At 42.9% G+C, this 19,868-nt stretch overlaps 1 protein-coding gene across 2 annotated transcripts in view; it reads left to right on the top strand.

Moving 5' to 3' along the window:
• Positions 1 to 19,868, top strand: part of ATP11A (ATPase phospholipid transporting 11A) — a gene marked incomplete at its 3' end in the record, with an annotated part of 139,726 nt that overhangs the window by 112,198 nt on the left and 7,660 nt on the right. For both annotated transcript variants that reach the window (XM_081085073.1, XM_081085072.1), the window contains exons 18-27: positions 695 to 876; positions 3,387 to 3,638; positions 5,646 to 5,820; positions 7,860 to 7,962; positions 8,218 to 8,363; positions 9,132 to 9,191; positions 9,981 to 10,108; positions 10,958 to 11,093; positions 17,520 to 17,585; positions 18,671 to 18,774. In XM_081085073.1, coding sequence (XP_080941199.1) covers positions 695 to 876; positions 3,387 to 3,638; positions 5,646 to 5,820; positions 7,860 to 7,962; positions 8,218 to 8,363; positions 9,132 to 9,191; positions 9,981 to 10,108; positions 10,958 to 11,093; positions 17,520 to 17,585; positions 18,671 to 18,774 — 1,352 coding nt within the window. The remainder of the gene's footprint in view (positions 1 to 694; positions 877 to 3,386; positions 3,639 to 5,645; positions 5,821 to 7,859; positions 7,963 to 8,217; positions 8,364 to 9,131; positions 9,192 to 9,980; positions 10,109 to 10,957; positions 11,094 to 17,519; positions 17,586 to 18,670; positions 18,775 to 19,868) is intronic.

Raw genomic sequence — 19,868 nt, 5'->3', positions numbered from 1 at the left:
TGGAAATCTGCTAATGTTCTCTCTGAGGGGCAGAAGACCACCTCCCTGTAGCCATCCTACCAGGCAGAGAGGAAGGGACAGGCACATTCCTACTGTGAAAGCCCCACGCTAACACATTGAAGGGATCCATTGTTCTGCATGTGCCTCGCTGGCTGGGGTGGTTCATTCTCTGTGTGTGGTGACGTCCAGAATTATGATCACAGCAGAGAGTTTGTTATTCCTAGATTTTTATTTCACTCTCCTGTGGACCCAGTGGGTTTGATACATAGCCTAGCCGCTTCCTTCAGCAAGTGCTGCATAAGATCAAATGGAATCACAAACTCCCGTGTAAAAAATGTTTATTTTAGAAATATTATTTGGTATCACCATAGAATTGCAAATTACTACCCTAAAAAAAATTTAACTCTTCATTTTTCAAAATAAAAGAACAAAGTCTTATCTTTGGATGGCCCTGATTTTATTATTTATTCCCATGCTTACTAGTTTGACTTTTTTCTGTAATCTGTAGTGATTATATTTGATGTAAACGTGAATAATGCAGTTGTAAATGGTCAACCCATTTTAGGGTTGGTTGGTTTAGAATTCTTTGGTTAGTAATTTGAATTAGAGAAAGGAAACATCAAGAAAGCTATTTAAAAATGATATTTTGGCACAGTGACCCTGGAATTCACATGAAATGCATTGTCTCCCATAGGAGGGGCTCCGGACGTTGTGCATTGCCTACAAAAGGCTCAGCCCAGAAGAATATGAAGGCATTTATAAATTGCTACAGGCTTGCAAGATGGCCCTTCAAGATCGAGAAAAGAAATTAGCAGAAGTCTATGAGCAGATAGAGAAAGATCTTATTCTGCTTGGTGCTACCGCCGTTGAGGATCAGTAAGTAAACACTATGCCTTGTCTCCGGAAATAAAGCTTGATGCCTCACGGGTGCTTCAGAGGGAAGTGTCAGCCACACGGAAGGCCCGTGTTCACAGGTCGGAAGAGACAGACTGTCTGACTGCATGCCGGGGCGGGGCTCGGGGGCGGGGGGGGGGGGGAGGGCAGGTGTGGGGCGATGCTATCACAGGAAACTCACGACTGGGTGATGTTTCACTTTCCATGAATAAGATTCCTGAATTCACACTTTTGCAGAAGAAACCAGAATTAGTCAGCATTTTTGAATTATGTTATGTATAGTCAAGATATCTTACAGGGTTAATTTTTAAAATTATTCTTTAGAATGGAATCAATAACTAATATGTGTCTAAATTTGTTACTAGTTCTTTCTAAATGCAGGTGTAAAAATGTAGGTCTTAACATGCTCAATGTAATCAAGGGGAATATTGCAAATAATATAAGAAGAACTAGTAAAATTACTGACTATAGGTTTTCAAATGCTTCTAAAGAAAGAGCCTCCAATCTGTGACAAGTCTGAAACAAGAGCTTAAAGTTACTTAAGGCTTAATGCACTAAGAAATGGCCATGGGCCCGCCGAGAATAGAGTAAAGAAATGGAAAAGAAAAAATTATTTCCAACTTAAAAGAATAAAATAGAAGCTTCAATACATTTACTGAGATTTTATTTCCTATAAAGGTTGAAAGTCTTTAATATTTATATATTGGTCCAAAATTTAAATCCTTAACCCGAAACCTACAGTTTTTCCATGTTTTTAACAAGCATTTACTGCGATCTCAATCTCAATAGCATGAGGTTGGACAATACAGGAAGTTTTGAGTTTGTTTGGATTTGTTTTTTGTTTGTTAAATTAGTCTTTATTGTTGAAAGCAATACAGATGTACCCTTTTTCCCTCCATTGACCCCTCCCCTGCCACCGCAACTCCAGGCCTTCACCACACTATTGTCCATGTCCATGGGTTATGCATATATGCATAGAAGTTCTTTGGTTAATCTCTTCCCACCCACCCACACCCTACCTTCCCTCTGAGACTGATCAGTTTGTTCCATGTTTGCTTGGGTTTTTTTGTGTGTTTGTTTGTTTTTGTTTCTTTAGTCCCTTTCCTCATTCAGTCCAGAGTATAACAGGTATGGACACAAGTATAAACATGAGAAAGCATAACATGCACAGGACAGGTTTACAGCGTGGAACGGTGTCATAGAACAGAGCTGTGCATCCGGCAGGAGAGAGATACTCCGTAGGGTGGTTATGCCTGGCGGGGGTGGGCCTGAGCCTGGAAGGAAGTGGTGGGAAAGTGGAAGGCTCTTACGGATGGCGGAACCAAGCAAGCAGAGCCGATGTGCAGGGGCCCCTCAAGAAGGTTGTGGAGCAGACTGAGTCAGTGGGGAGTTGAGACATCAAAATATTGATAATAGATACTGGCGTGGGTGGGCACATATAGGGGCAGTGGCTTTGAAGTGATGATATTTGTGGACATCCTTAAAATCTCTGGCCAGCCTCTTTGCAGACCACCCTCAGCCTCAGTTTCCTTAAAGAAAAAAAAAAAAGTGTAATTAGAGATTTTTTTTCTCTCTCTAGAATACTTAGGATTGTGTGGTCAACCTTAGAGGATGATTCCAACATCTAACCAAATCTTTCCAGTCAGAACCTGAATCCATTTCTTCTCTGCAGTGCTTGGCAGAGAGACACAACGTTACTCCACACGCCTATCAAAACCTAAGACCCTAAAACCGAGAAAAGTGCTAGGCCCCCCAAAGGAGGCAAGCATGGTTTTGATCTTCCATGGATAGCGAGACGGTCTGACCAATGTCAAGAGAGCCGTTCACCCTCAGACACGTTTTGTAACCTCTGCAAGCTTTGGGTCTTCCACACGTAAAATGGGGCGGTGGTCAAGTCCTCAGCCCTTACGTTGGTTATAACAGTGAAATGTCGCACGAGAAGGGAAGCTTGTGATGCCTGCTAGCCGTAGAGTCTCTGCTGACGTTGTCAGTGTGTTACGTGCTTTACAGCAACCTGGGCTCCAGTTTGGTAAGAGGCAAAATTTGAACAGTTTTTGCCAAAAGAAAAGGTATGAATAGTACTGACCATCTCTTTTCCAGATCTCATTTTGCCCTGGGTTAGACTTTTTGTTGTTGATGGCTCTATGATCTTTCTTACAGTTGCCTAAAGCCTCTCCGGGTAGTGAGTCCCAGCTAGACCGAAACTGTCATGCTGGTGTATGGCCATGCAAGACAGCCCTTACTTCTAGATATTTTGTCCGTGTTATCTACTAGGTATTAGAAAGTGTTTAGTTGGGGGGAGGGGTAAAAAATAAATCCACTTTAAAGACAGGTTTGGGCACTTTACGGTAAGACCATGAGTCAGCGCGATGGTGCTTTTTAATTCTGAAGGCTTATTAAAGTATTTTAATAGGTCACAAGTTTCTGAAATGGTTTGTTTTGATTTGCCTTTGTCAGCCCTGGCGTTTGTTGTTTCGTTTTTGGGTTCTTAGGCTCCAGGAGAAAGCTGCCGACACCATAGAAGCTCTGCAGAAGGCCGGCATCAAAGTCTGGGTGCTCACCGGGGACAAGATGGAGACGGCGGCAGCCACCTGCTACGCCTGCAAACTTTTCAGGAGGAACACACAGCTGCTTGAGCTAACCACCAAGAAAATCGAGGAGCAGAGTTTACATGATGTCCTGTTTGAGCTGAGTAAAACTGTCCTGCGCTGCAACGGCAGCTTAACCAGGGACAACCTCTCAGGGTAGGTGACCTCCGTTTGCAAGGAGAGAGCCTCAGCACCCTTGCTGGGAATGTGGTTCTGCCCTCCCATCAGCAACAGCATCAGCGTGGTTAGAGGGACCACCTGAAACATGAGCAGAGCTATTTCTTTTTAGCAGCTGTAACGTGTCTTTTTACATAGAGGGTGTGCATAAGAGAGGTATGTGTGTGTGTGTGTGTGTGTGTGTGTGTGTGTGTGTGTGTGTGTACTTTCACACTGCTGGTTAAAGGATACAAAATACTTGATTGATTGATTGATTTATAAAATACTGTGAATGGGATCATTTTCATGTGTCTTTTTTTTAAAAAATATGTTTTTATTGATTTCAGAGAGAGGAAGGGAGAGGGAGAGAGCAAGAGAAACATCAATGGTGAGAGAGAATCATTGATCGGCTGCCTCCTGCATGCCTCCTACTTGGGATGGAGCCTGAAACCCGGGCATGTGCCCTGACTGGGAATCTAACCATGACCTCCTAGTTCATGGGTTGACACTCAACGACTGAGCCACACTGGCCGCATTCTCATCTGTTTCTAAAACACTTGGGGTGGGGGGTGGGGGAGGACAGATGGTACTTTGGATTCCTCAGGGCATCTGCCAGACCAGGGAAAGAAATATTAATAATACATGATTGCTTGTCTGTTAAGACAAAACAATATATGCTCCAGAGTTGGGTTTTTTCCAAGAATACTCAGAATTTATTCTGGTACATTTTATTAATGTTGTCCTTGCTGGTGTTACTTGCATGATCTAAGAATAGATTTTATTTGAATCGTTTTAGGTTGTCATTAATGTAGGTAAAGCAAAAGCAGCTCTCTGATCATATGCAAATTTTAAAGTGTTCATAAGTGGTACAAAGCTATTTCCCTTCACCTAATCTGCAGAGTTCCTTTTGGGAATTGGAGATGTGCCTTATAATTTTGAAAACCAGCAAAGAGAAATATTATAACCATGTTCTTCCCAATGCAGTCATTTAGGCATAATGCCAAGGAGATATGAGCTGTGAAGATAAAGACTGAGGGTGGCCAATGTGGCCGGGAAGTTTGGGAATAAGGACTGACCTCTTCAGACTGCAAGATAAATGCTTTCCTCCTATGGTTGGGCAGTACTGGGACACACACATGAATCCACAGTTAGAACTGTGTGTTTGCTTTGCCTATGTGAAATGTGAATGTTTAATTAAAACACAATTTTAAAGTTTAGTCAAAGGCTTTACATTGAGGACTTTGAAGACCATATTGATAAAACAAGAAATACAATAGTCCCTCTCTAGCCACAGTTTCGCTTTCCCCAGTTTCAATTACCTGTGGTCATGGTCAGAAAGTATTAATGGAAAATACCAGAAATAATTCACAGGTTTTCACTGTGCACCGTTCTGAGTAGCATGGTGAAGTCTGAAGCCGTCCTCCGTCCCACCTGGAATGTGAATCATCCCTTTGTCCAGTGTATCCACAAGAGAGACAGAGAGAGACCCTGTTCAGATAACTTTTATTACAGTATATTATTATAATTGTTCTATTTATTACTAATTATTGTTGTTGGTCTCTTACTGTGCCTAATTTATAAATTAAACTTCATCAGAAGTATGTATGTATAGGGAAAAACATAGTGTATATAGGTTGGTACTACCTGCCTTTTCAGGCAACCACTGGGGGCTCTTTGGAAAGTGTTCTCCGAGGATAAGGGAGGGATTACTGTAAAGCAGGTCCTTGAATAACATCATTTCATTTCAGTGCTGTTTCGCTATAACGTTGATGAGACACCATGGGAATTTAACTCTTGTGTACATCAGCCTATGGTAAAATCGGTTTCCTTATATATCATTTGGCTTAAAGCCGCAGAACCTATTGACAACATCAGGTTACTGTACTAGTTTTGTAATCCCTTGATCATGGATTTGTAGCCTCTCTAGATATTCAAGAAAGTTATGTGGTCTTCTAAAACCTGTAAACTTAGTTATTGAGGAATCTCTCTGATTTGTGTCATTAACAGACTTTCAACAGATATGCAAGACTATGGTTTAATTATTGATGGAGCTGCGCTGTCTTTAATAATGAAACCCCGAGAAGATGGCAGCTGCAGCAACTACCGAGAACTGTTCCTGAATATCTGCCGGAACTGCAGCGCCGTGCTGTGCTGCCGGATGGCCCCCCTGCAGAAGGCCCAGGTCCGTGCTCCTGTCCCTCATAATTATCTAGTAACTAGAGTCCCGATGCATGAAATTCGTGCAGGAGTAGGCCTTCCTTCCCCTGGCTGCTGGCACCAGCCTCCCTCTGGCACCCGGGACCCGGGCTTCCCTCGCATCCCTGGCTTCGTCCGGGAGGTTGTCCAGTCTAATTAGCATATTACTTTTTTTGTTATAGATTGATGGCTATTTAAATACTGAAAGCCATTCACTAGTTGTCATAACCACTGATTATTTCTTTTGAAATGTAGCAAAGTACCACCGTTTTTACATAGAAGCAAATGTGATAGAAATTTAAAACATGGATCTTGTTTTGCTTGTTGTGATTGGTACGAGTTCACTGAATCAAATGGATGACCCTTTCTAGGAGAGATGTCTCTGGCTGACTTGTAAAATAAAACCGCACACAAAGGTATAATCATTGATAGGAATACACACGGAAGGCAAACGTTGTGACCTCAGCGTTACTGAGCCAGTCACATGAACCCATTTCACCTTCAGCATCAGCCTGATAGATGGCTGATGTTAATCTACTTTTACAAATGAAGTACCTGAGGTGCAGAAAACCAGGGTAATGTTTCTAAAAGGAGGCGTTTGGAAAATTACAGCCAGAATCTGGTTTCCAGTTTGTCGGACTCCAAACTCATGTTCTACCCACTGCAACATATTCTTGTGGAAACACACACCTGATGGTTTTTTAAAAAAGACTCTTTAAAGCATTATGGCATACATATGTGAACATAGATCTCTTTCTGATATCAAACTACAACAGTTCCAATTTTGTTAAACCACATTTTAGATACACTAGACCAGTTTCTTGTGAATGACTCATGAAAGAAAACAGTAACAGCTCAGACTAACCCAGTGGGTTAAGGTGAAATACTGGAAATCACATGCAAAGAGGTCATGTTTAGCATCCTCGCACGTGAACTACACTAATCTGTTAAGTGGCGGTGTTACTAAGAATATAGGACTCGACCTCCCTGGGTAATTCTTTGTGAGGACAAGCTGAGACTCGAAAACTCATATACATTCTATCTAAGATAAAAAATGGTTTTATTCCCTACCGCCCTCTTATGTGTCTGATTCTATGTAAACCTTATATCCACTATATTTAAACACAGCTCTGAACCGAGTCTAACAAACTTTTATACAAATTAATTCTTGTTTCAGTCTCTCATCTTGAAACAAAGAAAGCAATCTACACATTTTTCCCCTCATCTTTTTACTTCTGTATCTCAAACCATCATTTAGACACATGAATGGAAAATAGTGAGTCCCAAGAAATTGACTAAAACATTTGGAAATTATTCATTGCATTGGACTGTCAGATTTGTTTTTACACACATGACAAGTTTGAAAATTAAAATAGCATTAAGAATAGCTTATTTTAAAAAGTAGATGCTAGATAACAAATAGTTTGGAATAGTAATATTTTCTAATAGAATCCAATGTTCAGATTTTTCTTTTTATATTTAAATATACTTTTCCTTCTGTTTAAATATGTAGTGTAGCTGTAACTGAAAACTACTTCATCTATTTTATGTCTGTCTTCAGGTTGCTAACCAGCCATTTCCTACTTATCTCACTGTAATCAAACCTTAGCTACTTTTGCTTTATTTTATTTTCCTTTCAATATGAAATATATCTTTATATGGATAAAATAGATCGAATGTAGTACACTTACTTTAAGCCAGGGGTGGGGAACATCTGGCCCATGGGCTGTATAAGGCCCACAAAATCATTTGGTCTGGCCCTGCCAAGGCATTAGGGGTGAGTTAATTAAATGCTTGACCAAATATAGCAGGCTAATTTTTAAGTTGATAGTTTTGTATGATCCACAAATGATGTTATAAATATCCAAATGGCCCTTGGCAAAAAAAAGGTCCCCCACCCCTGCCTAAGTAAATAATTTTTTTCATTTTTATTACCTAACTTATATCTTCCTTATTTATACTTAGTTAATTATTAACCTTATCAAAAGTAAAACAGAGAAGATCAATTCTGTATTTCTTTTCCAGATTGTTAAATTAATCAAATTTTCAAAAGAGCACCCTATTACATTAGCAATCGGTGATGGCGCAAATGATGTCAGCATGATCCTAGAGGCTCATGTGGGCATAGGTAAGCCTCTTCTTTTTTTTATTTCCTGCGCATCTTGGTAACTGAGATTTATCACTTCAGCTAGACAAGAAGGGGATACAGCCAAAGGCAAGGTCATAGGCTTCAGATGACACAGGGCAGCATCTGGGACTTAGTACGTTCATGACTGAGAAATCTCACAGCCATGGTTGTATCTAACCTTATTTTCTTATTCCCATTTTCACTTGCATGTTGTTGAGAAAGCGTGTACTCAGCACATTTATTCTCTTCTTATAGGTGTCATTGGAAAGGAAGGTCGTCAGGCTGCAAGGAACAGTGACTATGCAATACCTAAATTTAAGCATTTAAAGAAGATGCTACTCGTTCATGGGCATTTTTATTACATTAGGATATCTGAGCTTGTGCAATACTTCTTTTATAAGGTAGGAAGTACTTCCTTGCTCCTGTCACTGTTTCGGTGAAATATACTACCCGCGATGGAATGACACATTTGACAGATGCCTTAAGGCAGCGGTTCTCAACCTGTGGGTCATGACCCCTTTGACAGTCGAACGACCCTTTCACAGGGGTCGCCTAAGACCATACTGCATATCAGATATTTATATTACAGTTCATAACAGTAGCAACATTACAGTTATGAAATAGCAACGAAAATAATTTTATAGTTGGGTCACAACATGAGGAACTGTATTTAAAGGGCCAGAAGGTTGAGAACCACTGCCTTAAGGGTTGATTTATGTAAAAAGAGAAGTAATTGTCAGCAAGGAAGGGGCTGATCCTAGCGCTTTTCTCCCATTCACACAATTTCATGTGGAATCAATAAGAAGATATCAGTTGTAAAATGAATGAGAAAGGAGCATTCTTTTATGATTCCTTGAACTAATTCCTTATTCATTATGCAATTTGATTCTTTCCTGTTTACTCTGACACCACTCCCTCCTATCTCTTCAACAAATTTGCTTTTACATTATCTGTTCTCAGAGTTACCAGAACATGGTCACATATGCACTGTAGGTGCTATTAAAAAAGAGGAAAGAAATGCAAAGCCCATTACCTGCTCCTATGAGAATGTAGGATACTTTTGGGTCACTTTCCCCGAATAAAGTGGTATCCCGTGGACAGCCTCGGAGGAGGTTAGATGCCTCTTCCAATGTGCCCTTGAACTAACAGGCATGTGACTTGTCTTTCAGAATGTCTGCTTCATTTTCCCTCAGTTTTTATACCAGTTCTTCTGTGGGTTTTCACAGCAGGTGAGTCCTAATGTCTTAAGTCAAACGCCCTCCTGAGCCTTATCTCCCTCCCACATGGGGGTGGCTGCAGTTGGGGGAGAGTAGACAGCAGAGGCATCAGGCCAGGATGGGGAGGGAGGCCCAAGTGCCCGCAGAAGCCCATCAGTGGGTGGAGAGAAGGAGTGGTGTGGAGGGGCCCACGTCTGCTGACTGCATGCTCTCCCGTGGGGCCTAGTGAGTAACCTGCCTACCCCAAGCCTGGGAGAGCTGTGTTGGGCTTTCTGAATGGACTGAATCTAAATCTGAGATTCTGTCTTGGTATCTCACAATTCATTGGCTTCTGACACTTTCAGGTGCCGAGCCGAGGTATGCAGGCCATCTGACGGGAGAAGAGACTGTCAGGGCCCCTCCTTTCCCTCGCTCACTTCTTCTCCTGTCCTGCTCAGATGGGCCGTGGCCACCTGCTTTCATCTGAAGGGTCCGGCACTGGGGAAAATGGGAGCTTGAAGATGGCTATCAAAATTGCAAGCTTTTATGCAACTCTTTTTGTTGCAAGTTTGCAGTGGCCAAATGGGGTGGGTCACGGTCGGGCCTTCTCTCAGCCGTGATTTTAATCTTGACTAGTTGACATCATGAAGCTTTGAAAATTGTCCTGGTCCTTCTAAATCTGTAGAAAGAAGGCTCTGTCTGTGTTTCAGAATGCTCATGTTAAAAGTCTTTGCAAATTAAAAATGTATGTTTAACAAAACAATCAAAAAAGTTTAACGAGGTGCACGGCGCTGTTTTCAGTGGATGCTCTCCTTCTTGCAGACGCTGTACGACACCGCCTACCTGACACTGTACAACATCAGTTTCACTTCCCTCCCGATTCTCTTGTACAGCCTGATGGAGCAGCATGTCAGCATGGACACACTCAAGAGGGACCCTTCCCTCTACAGGTACGAAGCCGCAGGCACACTTGCTTTAGAGCTTGGAGAATAATAACGAGGCAGCCAGAGAGCGGTGCCTCCAAATAAATGCCTGGTTGAATTACTTAAAAACCAGAAACATTCAGTGTCAGTTGATGCACTTGCTTTTACCGGAGTCCTTACACAAGAATCAATGTAATTTGACTGATTATACTTCAAATTTAGATAGAAGATTTATGTTGCATTTGAAATGTACATATTAAGCCAGTTTGTATTTTGCCATATTGTGTTTTCTTTACCATGCCTTTTTTTTATTTCATTTGTTGACCATGATTTTTGATAAATTACGAAAGGACTGGAGTAAGGATGTCTATCCCCTTATAACCCCAGTGCATCTATGACCTAAATTATTCTTAAAAAACCACATATGCTCTTCTTTATTCAGTGAAGTGGGTGGGGGGTGGAGTTAACAGATCTGATTTTGGTGTGTTCTTTTCTGCTTTTTGAAAAGTATGTTTTAATAACAAGGAAATGATGTTTGTTATTTCAGAACTGCACTTCAGGATGTCTGGCATATGTCTGTGTTACTGTGGTTTTTTATGGCTTTTTAAATTAAACTTACTGTATTTCAGAAAACTTTAGATTCACAGGTGGTTGTAAGAAAGAATACAAAGAGATTCTGTAAAACTGGGACACCCATGTAGGATGGGCGGATGGTGCCCACGCCAGTGCCCTGGTTGTGAAATCGCTCCAGTGACTTAGAGGCCCCTAGTGGACACAGGTGCTCACTGCAGAGCACAGTGGAGACAGTGGGGTCCCTGGCCGAGGCCTATTTTAATGGAATGCAGCCACCATGTTGTCACTGTTTTCCTTCCACAGAGATATCGCCAAGAACGCTCTACTCCGCTGGCGAGTGTTCATTTACTGGACATTCTTAGGAGTATTTGACGCTCTGGTATTTTTCTTTGGTGCTTACTTCATGTTTGAAAATGCATCTGTGACCAGCAACGGACAGGTTAGTACTGAACTGGGTCTTGTTGACTTGGCTGCTTGGGAATAACCCTCGATTGGTGTTCGATCCGGGGTCAGTGCAGTCATTCAGCACAGCCTGTGGGGTCTCCTGATATTTGGGTCTCTAGCTCCCAAATCACTTACAGGTCATAGTACGTCAGTAAATACACTGCTCCGCATACTCGGCTTACTGTGGGAGATCCCCTTCCTGAGGGTTTTCAGACTTTGTTTCTGTAACTTATATTTCACCATTCATTATTTATCTAGCGGTTCAGTTAGATCCACCAAGCATGGCTTATTTAATATGGGAATTTCATATTTAACACATTTCCCCCTTTTTTTTCACATGTCCTTAAGTGTCTGTTTCCTTTGCAATGAGTAGATTGATAGTTTCTAATAGACATCAGCTCTCTGGTTGTTGCATAATTTCTAGGGTTTGTTTTATTTGTATCTTGATTTTTTTCTTTTTGCGACTTGCTTTCCTTCCCACTCTCAGATAATGACTACCAACACACACATGGTAAGACAATTGTGGGTGTGTCCTCTATATGTTTTTGGAGTGCATTCTAGATAAAATATTTCTTGAAAATATTTTCAAATTGTGACTTCTTCTGTGTGCTTTGTCAGTAGAAACACTATTAGCTGCTGCTCCCCTCTCCTTCCTGTAGACGAAAGTTGTATTAGAGAAGTCTGTGTACATTTGATCATTTGTACTTGGTGTTTATCTCTGTATTTCTGTGTCAGGATTGCCACTGAGTCAGTGACGGTTTTCAGTTTGACTTGTTTGAGCTTCCCTTTACCTTAAATTAGAGGCAACGTATGCAGGCATGCGGGGCCTGTTGGGGACACTGCTTTGAATGTGGCAAACCCATGCTACCTGGGACAATTGCAAAAGACATGGAGCACATGTCAGAATTGTGCCCTACCTAAATGTTACGTATTTACCTAGCCCTAAAAATAAACACTGTTGTTGATGTAAATAAGGGTGGCTTGTGAACAGAAGTTTGCTTCATTTCCTGTTTGACACAGCACCTCTCCCTATGTTGTCCTCCTGTGTGGCTCATCTCTTAGAGCTGTTGGCTTGAAACCCAAAGGTCTTGCTACAGGTCCCATAGAATTTGTTTACCCATTTATTTGTTTCTCATTTCTTGTTACTAAAAGGTGCAGTTATCTTTCATTATAATGTAAATCAGTTTTTACTAAATTGATCTTGAGAATTTTTTAAAGTCTTCTTTCACTCTTCTACAAACTTTGCATTTTTCTGGAATTTGTTCTTTGTCTTAGTTTATTTTAATTGAATAATTTCTGGATGGTAGCAGGCCATGAATGTCGTTAAACAGAGCTGTCTTATTGTTCTTTATGTTTCTTTTATAAGATTGTCCTTATGGGTTACACTTTAAGTGTCTCGTATGTATCTTAAAAAGAACTAAGTTTCTGTGTCCTGAGGATGAAATTCCAGGACCGTGGTAGCCAGCCGATACGGAAGGAAGTGCCATTCATCAGGCACTTCATTTGCAGTTCATGTTCACAAATCTTATCCTCTCTCAACTGCCATCGCCCCTGGACATATTTGTAGTTGAAGAAACTTCACTTCAGACAGGTTAAAAAATTTGTACAAAGTCAGGTAATTAGAACTCAAACCCAGGATATTTGGTACAAAATTATAGTATTTGTTGTAGTCCATGCTGCTGCTTACCAGTAATTGTTTAATCTCAGTGTTACATAGTAAAATTATAGGTGCGCCTGAAGAACCTATAGGGAGTGCTGGTTGACCAGAGTGGTGGGGCTTTGAGGTACAGACCATAGAGAGGCCTTGCCAACGTGACGTCTGAACAGCATCTTCTCCTCCTGCCCCAATTCCAGTAGCCCTGGTGTGTCTCCAACCAAACTTCCACCAGCCACTCCTTATACCGCTGTGGCTCAGTGGATGCGGTGCTGTTTTGAAGCCTTGCATATTATCCAAGGATTTCTACCAATTCTTGACTTACATCCTATTTCCTGTTTCCTTAAGGATGCCCTGAGCCCCTACAGATCCTAAATACTAACGTCTCAACTTCTAAAATGATGCTTTTCTGCAACACTTTTATATCTCCCATAATTACCACTTGCATGCCTTTGTTCAGCCATTATTGGACAGAACTATTTATTAGAATTTGAAACAATGACAGAAAGAGAGACCAGGGTAAAGAAAATACAAGTTGACCTGTACCACTTCCACTTAGAAATAAATCCCTAGTGGGTGACTTGCCACTCAGTAGCCAAGAGCTGTGAGAGTCCTCTGCTCACCTGCCTGTCATGACAAAGATTGAACACGCATAATGCACAGCCTGTCATATGAAAAGCTTCTGAGACACATAGTGATATTAGGAAGCAGTACATGGGGCAGTTGGTGCCAAATAAGGTATTTAATGTGAGGTGTTTGTCTGTCTATAGTTATGCATTTTATTTATTTATTTTTAAATATATTTTATTGATTTTCCACAGAGAGGAAGGGAGAGAGATAGAGAGTTAGAAACATCGATGAGAGAGAAACACCGACCAGCTGCCTCCTGCACATCCCCTACTGGGGACGTGCCCGCAACCCAGGTACATGCCCCTGACCGGAATCGAACCTGGGACCCTTCAGTCCGCAGGCCGACGCTCTATCCACTGAGCCAAACCGGTTTCGGCTAGTTATGCATTTTAGAGGTGAAATTTGCTCCAACTCACTAGTGCTCTATAGAAGTTAAATAATCTAATCTAAGGACCTAGAGTTGTAACAGCAAGATGAATAATACTCATAGCATCCCTAATTATGAGTGATAAGGGTGTAAAGGACCTAGTGTGAACACTTACCTGTGTCACTAGGAAGACAGGCGCTCCAAGAGATTGGCATAGTCCAAGGCCACTCCAGGCCAAGTGCAAGGCCAAGGCTGCATGTCTGCTGTTGTAGCTCTACACACACACACACACACACACACACACCTACACACTGTGCCTGGGTATCTCCAGAGGGAGCCTTTCTCATTCTGCATTGTTGATGCTTAAATTTTTGTTTGTTTGGGGAAGAAGAGTGTTAGATCACTTGCAGAACTTAAAGTAGTGTCATGGGCTAGTTCTGTAGTAATTCAAGCAAACCTGCAAAATGCCAGTAAATACGGGGTAGTCTCAGGTGACTGATGGCGATGCCCTTGGTTCTAAGGTGGCAGGGCAGCGTGGAGGTGATAATGCTCATCACTGTTCTGATGGTGTGTCCTGACAAACAAGAATGCATCTTCTTGGTGGTATAATTAGATGCCCTGTTTTATTGATTGTCAGTAGGGGAGGACCACTTTTTTAAAGAACTGAATCATTTTATAGGAATGTTTATAAAACACATGTAGGTTTGAGAGAACACTAGAATCATGGATAACTTTTGAAAAAGGGAAATTCACTTAGGGGCATTTTCTGCACAGACGTCATGAGCCGTAATTATTTCTCAAATCAGAATGCTAAGGCAATGATTATTATTGTTGAACAGCAGGGTATTCCTAGGCAAACACTTAAAAGTTTAGAGCATGGTATAATATGAGTCAGTAAACATCCAGGTAGCTGCAATTTGAGCCATTGCCAGCCAGTGGAGCAAGGACAAGTTATGCCAGCAGACTTGGTAGCAATCCGGAATCTGTGCATGAAGGAAATGTAATAGGTGTTTCTTGTGGCTATGATCTTGAAAAAAATGCAAGTCAGGTTTGTTGTGGGATATTTGTACGCATAAAAATTAAATTGGTCTGGATCTTAGAGCTTTAAAAAGCAGGAACATTTCCTGCAAAATACCCATCTTCAGAAGAGAGAGGAAGAAGTGGGAGAAGGGATTAAATGTAGATCTGGTGGAGTGGCAGGCTCCAGAGACATTCTACGAAATTCTCATCATCTGAGTGAGGCTATGAAGTTAGTGACATTCTCAATGGAGTTAGCAGTTAGGAAATCAGGCTCATGGGGGGCATGGGAGCTAATGAAACTTGAAAAAAGATGGTCCCTCCAGACAGTTCTTTGAGAAAGAGGGTTGGTATCCCAGTGAACCATGCCACCTCCCACCACAAAATCCATAGAAATAATGGCAAACAATTTTAATAATACATTTTCTATTAGCAGTTAGCCTCAGGGCTTCCTTAAAGCAAATAAGAAAATTCAGAGGAATTTATAGAGATGTTACCATGATTGTCTATCTCAAAGAGCCAGAAGTAGCGAGAGAGCATAGGTGCGGGTGGAGCAGATCCCAGCATTGCCCAGGGTTCCAGCCAAATTTTCAATTCTGGGTTCAAGGTAGTTGTGCTTTGTTGCCATTCACCTGTATACATGACAGCGGAGGCCCATGTGTTTTACTGGACGAGGCATCGGGACGCCTAATTTGAGATCCCAGGTCCACCATAATCCACAAATACAAGAAAACCTGGCAGTGCCCTAGAGAAGTACCCCCTTACCCTCTAGAGAGAAAAATAAAGAAGTCACTTGAGTGGCTGAAAGCTTGTCCCTGATTTGTGATGCTGTTGGAGATATCCTATCACTCTTCTGTGCCGACTCCATTTCCACAATTTGCTATTATCGAACACTTTTTAAAGTGAGTCCCAGGTTTCCTGCCCAGCAGGGGTGGAAAACAAGCGGGCAGGGTGTGCCAGGTCCCACCCATGGTGCCCGCAGGGGATTCAAAGCCGCCCTTCGCCTTACAGCAGGGTCACCCCTCACTTTGGCCAACAGCTTCGGCCTCCAGTGAAAACAGAGCGGAGCCACTCTCTCCAACACCCAGCTGGCCAAGCGTTGTTGTAGTCCTCTGCCAGACTGCAGCCAGACTCAGTTATAAGTGTTCCCGCCTCGGAAGTTAAGCATTGAAGGGAGAACACATTTTTGAGGATTTCCCAGCCTGACCATGAATTGCCACTTGGGGCCAGAGAGCTCTTGGCTGTGGGTTGCCCAGTGCAATTAGTAGGCCCCTGGCCTCTGCCTGCTAGATGCCTGTGGCACCTCTCCCCCCACTCCGTCCACCCCCCCCCCCCATGGTGACAGCCAAAAATGTCTCCAGGCACTGCAAGTGTCCCCTGGAGACAGAATTCCCGCACCCCCTCCCCACTGAGAGCCACTGGTGATTGTAGCTCCGAGTGACGGAAGCCCGGCTTCGCTCATGGTGCTGAAGTAAAGAATAAAGTGTAAAGAGATGCTCACTGGGGGCAGGATCCTTATGAAGCCTGTTTACAACAAAGTCCTAACGCGTCACTTACTTTTCCTTCTGGAATTCTACCAGTGTTCCTACCTCACTAGGTATATCACCAGATGGGTAGCCTACACATTCATCTCAATCGAGTCACATGTAGTTGAAAATTTGTATTGCAGTTTTTTAAATTCGTTGTGAAATAAAGCTTTATAATCTGTTAAAGAAGGACTGCAGCGTTTTCTCAGAGGCCTGGTTTGCAGTACCAGGCACAGCAGGTTTAGTGTGGAAACCGGGAAGAAACTTACTCTTAGAAAATTCTGCCCCGCCCCCCCCCCCCCCCCCCGAGGGAAAGAAGTCTCCAGCAGTAGATGTTTTATTTTGCTTGTGTCTTTGTCTGTAGGTGGGAATGTGCTGTTTTCATGATGTGACCCGTGAGTGCTTCCATCCCACACCATCCCCGGCACCCTGCCCGGGGCCTTGGGTGCCGGGAGCCCTGCTCCCTGCTCTCACCTCTCGGCAGCCTCTTCTGAGGGACTGTTGACATGTCTGTGGTTCTGGCCATCAGACTGGCTGCAGGGGGCCTTCACGCAGCTCTGTCTTGTCTGCCTCGTTTCTCCCTTTCCTGCGATTTTCCCGAGGAAATCCTAACCATGTGTCGCACATACGTGACGTGGTTGTTTTCACTGGCTGCTCACTGGCAAAATGTTCCAGCGCTTGCTTTTCTTCCAAAGCAGGCAGGTGTTGGACTTGAGTCCGAAAGAGAATAGACAGAAACTCTACTGAGTTTATTCTTGAACATGGAGAAGGCGTAGAACTGGGTAATCGGGTAAATGTCGCTTCGACATGAAACTCGAAACAGAAAAGCCAGGGTTAGCATCCTGCATATGTAATACCTGCTCTTCAGTGTTTTTCTTGCTCCCAGTTTGTGACGTTAGGACTGATGTGTGTTGACAGCACCGAGGGAGCCAGTTTCGGGGTGACAGGACTGTCAGTGTAGGAAGGGCTGTTTCCACCTCTCAGTCACTGCCTGGCCCTGAGGGATGGCACTGGGGCGCCGGGGGTGGGGGTGGGGGGGTTGAATGCCCAGGGTGTTCACTGCCATCTCCTTTCACTTTGTAGTAACAAGACCTAGTCCCTGTATCTTGGGGGTGTGAAGTGTTGGCTCAGGACAACAATGAGATGTATGCTCTAAACACTCTCGTTTGAGTGGGAAAGGGGGGAAATGCGTATTAACAAAAGGCTGCCTGGATTCTGTCCCCACAGATATTCGGAAACTGGACCTTTGGGACGCTGGTGTTCACTGTGATGGTGTTTACCGTCACACTAAAGGTAAATTCTCCCGTGTCGGTGCTGCTTCTTCTGGCCACGGCTAACCCCGGCGTGTGTAGGTCTCCCCGTCTTTGAACTACAAATCTGTTCCAAGTTACAATCTACACTAGCACACAGCCCAGATGGGCACCTGGGCCCAGTAAGGGGGCTTCTTACCACCATTCAAATGAGTGAGGCGTAGACTCAGCTCACCCCATGATCCAGTACACAGACCTCCAGAATTATACAAAAGGCAGATGCAGGAATGAGCCTTTTCTTTTTTTAATTTGCTTTTTATTAAAGTATGTATTAGTTACAGTGGACATACAATATTGTATTAGTTTCAGGAGTACAGCATAGTGATTAGACATTTATGTACCTTATGAAGTGATCACCTCCATAGGTCTAATACCCATCCCCTAACAAACATAGTTATTACAGTGTGATTGCCTATAGTCCCGATGCTGTCCTTTACAGCCAAGGCTACTTGTATAACGGGCAATTTGTACTTATCAATCCCTTTCACCTTTCCCACTCATCCCTCAATGAGCCTTTTCTTTGTAAAAGCGTTCGGATTCGAATTCGAATTATTTTCATTGGCAAGCCCACCTGTCCCCCAGTATAATAAAAAATGCACTTGAACTGAAATCAATGCCTTATGGAAAATCCAGCTCTTTTAAAAGTCAAATTCTATATGGGACATTATTATGGAAGTCCCCACACCTATCAATCTGAGTTTTAAAAAGTGATACAAAGAAAACCCAAAAGTAATTTTCTTAGTAGTAACATAGCCAGTACCTTAAGCGATTGCCCCCGAGTCCCTGCTGTCGGAGAAACACTTCCCAGTGCGTTTCCCCCGGATCCGGGTGAGAGTTACTAGGAATGCTGTGATACAAAGACGTGACGTCACACATTCTGTGTCTTCATTGCAAGAATAAGGGTTTGTTTTCCTTGAGCAGTTTCATGTGGACATTTTGGCTAAAATTAAGGTATATTAAGGTATTGGTTGGTTAGTTGGTTGGTTTCATTATTTTCTGGCTTTCTTTCCTCACCATGCTCATGTGGCATGTAGATCATCCCACTGTTCATCACCCTTTCTCTTTCAGCTGGCATTAGACACACACTACTGGACTTGGATAAACCACTTCGTCATCTGGGGGTCGCTGCTATTCTACGTCGTCTTTTCCCTCCTCTGGGGAGGAATCATCTGGTAAGAATTATAAGTAGCATATAATCATTATTACCTTTATACTAGTAGTCCTGCAGTATCTTTCATTGGGGTCTCAAAACACATTTTCCATTTAACCTCATTCCCGTGTGCAAGTATTTGTTGAATGCGTGCTGTGTGTAAGGCACTGTGCCACGGTGGGAATGAGGTAGGCATGGTCCCTACCCCTTGGGCCCCACATTTTCAGTGGTGGCAACATGCTGGATAATAACTTACCGGGGTTTTGACAAGTGAGGAACAAACCAGATGCTGTAGCAAGGGGCCTATTTCACACTGAAGGTCAGAGAAGGTTTCTCAAATAAAATTGTTATTTAAACTGGAACCTGGGAGAAAATCACCATCATCAAAACAGGTCTCACTTATTAAATGCTTCCTAGAATGAGGCATGGGCTGAGTATTTGACAGCGCATGTCTCATTCCGTCTTCCTCCCAATCACATTCTCCGTACACTGCAAGTGATAAGATGGACAGAGAGAGCAGCGCCACTGGGCCGAGGCAGCCTGACGCCAGACAGAGCCCTAAGGAAGAGAGATGCATGTGCAAAAGCACTGTGGCAGGGCCATGGCAAGTCCACTGTGACTGGAGAGGAGCTTTGGTCCAGCTGGAAAAGTAAGTAGGAGCAGGCCGCACTGACAACAGTGGGACAGCATCGAGGATTTTAAACAGAGGGAGTGGCAGAGTCTCGTTGCTGTTTTAGAAAGACCACCGTGTTGAAAATGAACATGAAGCAGACAGGACATGTAGTTTAGATATTATTGCAACAAGGCATTCAAGAAGCAATGTCGGTTTGGTCAATCCTGATGAGGGCAAGAAGTGGCTGCATTTGACCTGTGTTCTGGTACTGTCACAAGCACACCTTCTCCCATGCTCTTTCTACCACCAAAAATGCCCTTTCCAATTAGCCTTCCTCTTGAGCTCTTATTCATCCTTCAAAACCCTGTGGTTCATTGTCCTCTTCAATGCCTCCCTCGAATCACCTCACAGACGGATCCACCTCGTCCCCTAAGCATTTATTCATTCTCCTGTCATGAAGGTACCATATTGTTTTATAATTCTCCTGTGTACATTTCTACCTT

Source organism: Myotis nattereri (genome assembly GCF_964212035.1).
Source record: "Myotis nattereri genome assembly, chromosome: 2".
Classification (NCBI taxonomy): Eukaryota; Metazoa; Chordata; class Mammalia; order Chiroptera; family Vespertilionidae; genus Myotis; species Myotis nattereri.
This window is presented reverse-complemented; position numbering and strand designations above follow the sequence as displayed.